Source organism: Bidens hawaiensis, unplaced genomic scaffold (assembly GCF_021521415.1).
Source record: "Bidens hawaiensis isolate Kalapana, Puna unplaced genomic scaffold, B.hawaiensis_p1.1 tig00032861_1, whole genome shotgun sequence".
In the NCBI taxonomy this organism is placed as follows: Eukaryota; Viridiplantae; Streptophyta; class Magnoliopsida; order Asterales; family Asteraceae; genus Bidens; species Bidens hawaiensis.
The window spans coordinates 142,719-150,914 of record NW_027495632.1 but is presented as its reverse complement, the minus strand read 5'-3'; the positions used below and the strand labels follow the sequence as shown (position 1 = coordinate 150,914).

Here is an 8,196-nt window from a genome sequence, read left to right as displayed (position 1 = left end):
GCTGGCTGGTCTGCGCATCGCGCGCAAGTTTGGGGTTAAAAGACTAGAGGCGCATGTTGATTCTTACTTGGTAGCTGCTCAGGTCAACGGCCTATATGACGCCAAGGAGAACACAATGCCTCTGTATCTAGAGCAGGCAAAAAAGCTCGTTGAGCAGTTTGACTTCTTCAGAATCATACACATCTCGCGCAGCGAAAACAAGTCCGCTGACGCGTTGAGTAAAATGGCATCAACTAATTTTGATCACTTTGGCAAAGATGTCAGGGTGGAAATAATGAGCAGCCCGTCAGTGCAAACGCAATCGGTCCTTGTAATTCATACAACTCCTTCATCCTGGATAACTCCAATAATGGAATTCCTGAAGGAGGGGAAGTTACCGGATGATCGCGCACAGGCGAGAAAGATAAGACACAAGGCACAGAACTATGAATTACTTGATAGTACATTATATCGGCGCTCTTATCTTGGACCGCTCATGAAGTGCCTGGATGCTGAAGAAGCAACCTATGTGATTAGGGAGATTCATGAAGGAATCTGTGGAATTCACGCTGGTCCGCGTATGGTGGTTGCCAAGGCGATGAGCTCAGGCTACTATTGGCCAGGCATGTACTTGGATGCGCTAAAAGAAATCCAAAAATGCAAGGCATGTCAGAGCTACGCGCCAAACACCATGCGTCCAAAGAACAACTTGATTCCAGTCACCTCCGCATGGCCTTTCCACAAATGGGCCATTGATATTGTGGGGCCCCTGCCGCAAGCGCTAAGGCCGAGTGAAATTTTTGGTAGTGGCGATAGACTATTTCACAAAATGGGTTGAGGCCAAGCCACTAGCAAAAATCACAGCTGAGGCGATGAAGCAATTTATCTGGAGCCACATCATTTGCCGTTTTGGCCTTCCCATGGAAATTGTGAGCGACAATGGCAAACAATTCACTGACAGGAAGATATCAAGCTGGCTCAGAGAATTGCACATCAACCAAATCTTCACGTCCGTCTACCACCCTCAGGGGAATGGTCAAGTGGATGCGCGCGAATCAAAGTTTGCTAAATGGGCTGAAGAAAAGGTTGGAGGGAGAATCCCATTCTTGGGTCGAAGAGTTACCTAATGTCCTGTGGGCGCACAGGACATTAAGCAAAACTAGCAATGGCGAATCCCCGTTCAGCCTAACCTATGGGACAGAGGCTATGATCCCAGCAGAAATTGGATGCCCATCCCATAGGGTACTCATGATGAGCAAAACTGATAACGAGCCGCGAAAGAAGATTGGACCTTAACTTGCTTGAAGGGCGCAGAGAAGCGGCTATCATTAATGAAGCCAGATACAAGAAAAAGCTGGAAAAATATTATAATCAGCGCGTTAAAGAGTGCCACTTCAAGAAAAATGATTTTGTCCTTCGAAACAATGAAGCTAGTCGCGCGATACCCCCAGGAAAAATGTCCCCCAATTGGGAGGGACCTTATCAAATTTCAGAAGATTTGGGGAAAGGTGCGTACACTTTAAAAGATTTGAAGGGAAAAAAGATACCGCGCGCGTGGAACGCGGCACAACTTAGAAAATGCTTCATGTAAAAAGTTCAAATATGTAATCAAGGCTTTTAAGCCATCATGAATGATGATTCGCGCAATCTTTCAATATTTGTCGCGCTATCTTTCAATATTTGTTCTACTACCTTTGCATACGTGTTTCACACTTCCTTTATTAATTTGGATCAATATGACAACACTATATTGAATTCAAAACAAAATAAAACGAAGTAAAACATACATGCGCGAGCCTTAGCTCAAACGCGTTAACGAGTTTTAACTCTAAAACGCCAGGGCCTTAGCCCAAACCTACGAGCTTTAGCTCAAACACGTTAATGAGTCTTAACTCTAAATACGTCTGGGCCTTAGCCAAAACAAAGAGCCTTAGCTCAAAACACTCACAAACATCCATCTTACATCCCGCGCAGCTTGATCATAAAACTCCTTAAACCTAAGGCAAAGTTCATGCCATAACATAGTTATTAAGGTCTCAGGTCGAGATCGCGCGAGGATTCAAAGTGGATATCTGACTAACACATGCTGACATGTAATGGCTAAAACTCATACTTCCATGTAAAAACAGCGCGACTATGACGCGCGAAAAAGGAATTGTGAAAAGTTATCGCGCATGTCAGCATAAACGAGATACTGCGAAACCACTTACAAAATAGGACTATGGTTAAGTGAATAATTTCCTTACAACCTTGTTCTTATTTTAACGTGCAACCATATCTTATATCTATACAAGCAAACATGAAGAGATGAATGGAAATGCACGAGACGAAAGAAGGAGGAAAACAAGTTTCATTCCATTGCATTGAAATTTACAAGTATGAGGAGTTACAAATTACAAGTACAAAAACAAAAAAAAAAATAAATATACAAAATTTGATGAAGGGCTTCTCAAGTCTCCACATCGACGTCAGCCGCTTCATCACCTCATCATCTCCCGCAGCATCTGGCGCGGTCTGCTCCTCATCCCCGAACTGACCATAGTCAAGTTCTTCCTCCTCATTGGAGTCTTCGATCACAACGGTGTCAGGAGCAGATTCTTTCGCCGCGCCAGAGCCGCTGGCAGGGGCAACATCCCCCGCGCCACCATCATCGCCACCAGCCCTCTCGCAATCATCAAGCAACTTCTTTAGCGCGCCGAGGTCGGGCTGGTCAGCAAGCGCAGCTATCTGTAAATCATTAGAAAAGTAATGAGTACAAAACACTTAGAAAAGTTAGTCAAGAAAAACTCATTAAGATCAAGGTACCTGCATAAGGATGGGGATGGGAGTATTCATATACTTTTCCCCCACCGCGGCCATGTCCGCGCAGGCCGCATCGCTCTTGTAAGGGTACTCGGATGGGTTCTTCCTCAACATGCCATATTCATACCCATCCGTAAACCCTTCAGCTCGGCCCACCAAACGCGCGGCGGCATTGCAGTCCATCACAAGGGCTTGAAACTCGGCGGAATATTTCATCGCCAAAGCGCAGCGAGCCATGCCCTGTGACACCAGCCATTGGCGATCCTGCGCGAGGCCAGCAACAGACGTCTCGAGGGCAGGAACCTGAGAGTTTAATAACTCAACAGTTTCCTTAGTCTTTTTTAGTTCCTCCTTATCAGACGCTGCTGCCGCCAAAATTTTTTCTTTCTCCGCCTGCGCAGCACCAAGTGCTTCCTGGCTAGACGCGCCGTCGCTAAGGCCTCATCTCTATCGGCCTGCGCGGCCGCCAAATCCCTTTTCAGGCGCGCAACCTCGCTCTCCAGTGATGATTTCTCAGTGATACTCTGGACGATAGCTTGGTCACGCGCCTCGGCCTGCTGTTCCAAGACACGCACTCTGCGCGCGTACTTGGCAACTTCGGCCTCCGCCAACTGCTGCTTCTCCCGCGCAGCTTGGAGCTCATGCCCGCGCTTGATGTATGCGGTGTTGGCACTTGCTCGGTTTTCACTGAGCTCCGCCTGGAGTTTCTCAGCTCGCGCTGCGAGCATCAGACAGGTTCCAGGCGGCCACCTTAGCCTTGTGGCGCCTTCGGCCACCTTAGCCTTGTGGCACCTTGTGGCGCCTTCGGCTGATCTGTTACCGTCCCTGCCTCTGCAAACATTTAAAGGAGCAAAGGTTTAGTAACAATTCAGCCAGATGAAGATAAATAAAGTATACCTGTTGCAGGCGCGGCACTACTTCTCTCTTCAGCCGCGCGAAAGGAGGAGGCGACGCCACCATACCTCAAGTGGACAGGAGGTCTGCCCACTCTCACAGGCAGAGAAGCTAAAGAAACCTTTGTGGTAAACACCTGGGTTTCCTTACGTCCCTTCGTTTGAGCATGGGGATGAGCGACAGGGGTGTCATCTTTCTTCTGTTTCTTACTGGCCCCTGCGCCAGATTTCCCCTTAGCTTTGCGCTTTAGTAGGGGCGCCTCCTCTTCCTCCTCCTCCTCTTCCGCGAGCTCTAGCTCGTAGTTTTCAAGAACATCTACAAAAACAAGCGACAGAACTGTTAATAAACTTGGGTATTCTAAAGGAATAAGCAGAAGTGCGAAGGCTTACCAGGCGCGTCACCGTCAAAGTCAAAATCCAGATCTACTGGGATGAACAGGTCATCGAAGCGATCCGGGAAACCAACCTCCCCAGCGCCAAGTTCGACGGAGCCGCCCTCCACATGTTCATCATAAGCGGCAAGGATGTAATCCTTGGTGACTGCGCAAAGCCAAGTTAAATGATATCAGCAAAAGAACGATGTTCGCGCAAAAATAAAAAAAAAAAAAAAAAAAAAAAAAAAAAAAAAAAAAAAACTTACACAACCCGTCGACTTGGATAACGGGCTCAAGCGCGCTGTCGGCCCAGAGCCTGCTCATGCCGACCCCAACCAGCGCCTCCTCGCAAATTTTCTTCGCGGGGGATGGTTCGGCGGTCAGTTTCTTAACCCATGCGCCAGTTGGGTTCTTGAGGACACCCTCATCCGCAGGCGCAGAAGTGATAGAGCGCATGGTCATACGGATGGGGATCACACCGGCCTTAATGTAAAAAAACCTCTCAGACCAGTCATGAAGGCTCTTGAATGAAACAGTGGAGCACTTCACCTTCTGACTGCGAGGAATAAAAGAGATCCAATTGTCTTGGATCTTGGCCTTATAAAAATACTGAAAGCGCCGAGGAGTGGGTTCCTCGCGCTGGGATTTGCACATGAACTCAAAGTGAGTCACGCGCACGAGTCCAAACGGATGGACTTGGGATATGTGAATCCCATAGAACTTCAGCAGTGCACCCACAAACCTTGTCATTGGGAGACGAAGGTTGCAGTGGGTGAAAAAGTGGCTATATAGAGATATATAGCCGGCAGGCGGGTCCGCCGCCGTTTGCCCGGACCTAGGCAACATGCAGCCAAACAGGGTGGGAAAGCCCTGAGAGGTGATGAGGTTGTCGAGATCTGCCTGCTTCAATTTGCAGGGGATTTCATTCCACCTTTTGGTGGCCTTGGTCCTCCCTACTTCCTCCGATGTGGTCTCAACAACCTTCTTCCCCTTCCCCTTTTGCTTCAATGTCGACATCACCACAGATTTCACACGGCGTCTTCGAGAGGCAACGGAGGTGATTGAAGGGCTAGACGAGTATGAACTATCAGACATACAACTGTAATAGCCGATAATCGAGGATTCGAATCGATGTAAACACTCAAACCAGAATGTGAAAGCAGAAACTTGAATTTTAGCAACAATGAAGATGAAGATAAAAATTTCCTAAGGGCCTGCTTTTATAGGCCCAGGAGAGAGAAATGTGGCAGCTGATCGGATTTCACGCGCCCCCACTCGCAGGGGCAACCCAACGAAGGCGCGACACGTGTCCCTAACAGCTGTGTGAGGGGACAAAAAGATGTAACCGACCTGCCACGGAACAGAGACGCGCCCCCACTCGCAGGTACTAACCAATGCGAGTGCGACACGTGTTCAAGACAGCTGTGTGAGGGGACGTGAAAGGCAACTGTAGCACCTCGAGCACACGAAACGTCTGACACGTTTACGGCGCACGTCATCACCAACCAACCACGTGTTTGGACCTTTCGTTTTCAACCAAATGGATAGAACTTCGCGCGACGATGGAAACAACCAAGAAAACGACAAAATCCCCTATAAAAGGACAATTCACTGAGTCTAATATCTATCTTACCATGCTCGCGCAAGATAAGACACACATTAGACTGGGGGGGCTTGAAGAGGTATGTACCCGCCTCAACACCAAGCAAGGCGGGTCAACCCACAAGATAAAGACATTATGAAGGCACAAAGCCAAAACCCAGGCGCATGGCGCATACAAAACATGCTCAGGCATCATATGCTCGCGCATCACATATGCGCGCGGCGCATATCACATTCTCTTGCACATCACATATGCTCGCGCGTCACATATGCGCGTGGCGCACCAGCGCGCGGCGCATATCACACGCTCGTGCATATCACACCTGCGCATGAAATATCTGCGCGTGAGAATAAAAAGAAGACTTCGCGCATCCTCAGGATGGGCGCATATCACACGTACACATAATCAACCTAGTCCTTATCCAAATCAGGATCAGGGCAACCTTGATTGTGCACGTCAGACAATCTTCCAGAAGGCATCTTTTTAAGGAGTAAGAATATGCTGATGTTGACAGCTGCCAAATGAAAGGTCGACAACTCAGCATGACACATGTGCTACCACATGATTACAACCAACGAGAAAGCGCCAGGTGTCCCAGAGGACACGTGGCGCAGTGCGGTTGGAGGAGGCCAACGAGGCTGAGCCCAACCAGTGGAAACCCTAGCACTATATATACAGCATCAACTCCACTTTGATGACACATTCATTCATACTCAATCATTGACAGTTACAAGCAGTGATATCACATTCAATCATATTGAATTATATTCACTCACAGTCAGTTACAGAAAACAGACAGTCACACAATCAAGAGTATTCGGCGATTCAGCAATACTCTTGAGATTCACTGACTCACACTTTATTATCTTCTCCACAAAGATACTGATTCTCACGCCGGAGGGTTACCCCAAAGAGGACCCCTCTGTCCCTTTCTGAGGGGTAAGTAACGGCGCTGTTCATTTTGTAGGTGGAAGAACACGGATTCAGAGGAACCATCGGTGAAACAGTTTAATCATACCCGAGGAAAGTAGATCTGCTACCAGTGAGTAGATCCACGTTTCTTCACAACGATGACATTTTAACCGAAAACCTTATCCGTCTCCCAGTCACCTCCATCCTTCGCTTCAAATCCGTATCTAAACACTGGCGATCGCTTTTAACTCACACACATTTCACCCGCCGCTACGATAATAATAACTTTTTAAAATCCCCAGGCCTTTTCGCCCGCAATGCCATATACGTCCCTTTTAATATCGAAAACCGAAACCAAACCGTTCCTCATTTTAACGGTCTCAATTTCTGTTATGAACCTTACGGTATCATAACCGTCCAATCTTGTAACGGCTTACTCCTCTGCTGTACCCATCCCCAACGCGACCGAAGTCATAGAAAATACTATGTCTTTAATCCCACCACCAAACAATTCGCAACCATCCCGTCGGTCACAGGCGGTCAGCGAGTTCGTAGAACCATCGGGTTTATGGGACCCGCGTTTCCTCAAACGAATAGTGTTTGTTACAAACTTGTGTGCGTTCGTTATTTAAAACGTAAAGCGGACTTGTTTCAGATTCAAGTCTACTCGTCCGAAACACGGAAATGGAAGATTTGTATCGAGTCTTTCTCTGCGCGGGAGCCCGTGTTCGACCAAGGGGTTTACTGGAACGGAGCTGTTTATTGGGCTCCGTTTTGCGGCCATTACTTTTGCTTTAAAGTTGACGATGAACAGTTGCAAACGTTGCCATTGCCGGACGGGTTGGCGCCTTTGAAAGTATCGGCAATGTATTTTGGGGAATCGAGAGGTCATCTACATTTGATATTAAACGTGGGCCGTGAAGAAAATAGTTTTAATGTGTACGAGATGTTGAGGGATCATTCGGGGTGGTTTGTCAAGTATCGAGTAGAGCTTGATGAACTTCGGGCCGCTTTCCCGGAGATTGTCGGTCAGTATAGTTATTATGAATTTAAAGTCGTTGATGTGGTTAGAGGCGAAGCGGAGGAAGATACATTCATGGTGTTAAATACTGAGGAAAAGATTATCAGATTCAATTTTCGTGACAAGAGTTTTAAACAGATATTTACTCTCCCTAGCAAGTTTGACGAAAGTTATCGATATAAACCCTTCTATGAAGATTTCTCATGTTTTCATCGTTACACCGAAACCTTAACTTCGCTCTAAAAGGTAACCAGTTTTGTATATATTTTTCGTGCTTTGAAAGTATTAGTTTATAAATTATGCAAATTAAGTGTTCTTTGTTATTAAACAACCTAAACATAAATAGTACATAAAAACACTGCTGCGTGATGCCTACATCAAGTTCAATTGTTTGATTTCGATTATTAGATATAAGATAACCTGTTTCAATAATTCAATTGTGCGCTTCATTACAGATCTTTGTTATTTTTTGCTGCATTTGAACTTACCAAAATCAGGTTTAGGTGAATTCATACAATTGCCATTATTTTATATCTTTCTGGTACTAATTTTGCTTGCAAATTTATATGTTGGTTTGCGTATATGGTGTCTGCAGGTTTGTGTTTTGTTACA

General features: G+C 46.6%; 1 protein-coding gene across 1 annotated transcript; it reads left to right on the top strand.

Annotated features, from left to right (window-relative positions):
• Positions 1 to 6,674: 6,674 nt before the first annotated feature.
• On the top strand, positions 6,675 to 7,892 carry LOC143584247 (F-box protein At5g07610-like; the record flags this gene model as incomplete). Its single annotated transcript, XM_077066336.1, has 1 exon — positions 6,675 to 7,892. A coding segment is annotated over one exon (1,153 nt), but the record flags the coding sequence as incomplete, so codon positions are not given.
• Between the last annotated feature and the right edge of the window lie 304 nt (positions 7,893 to 8,196).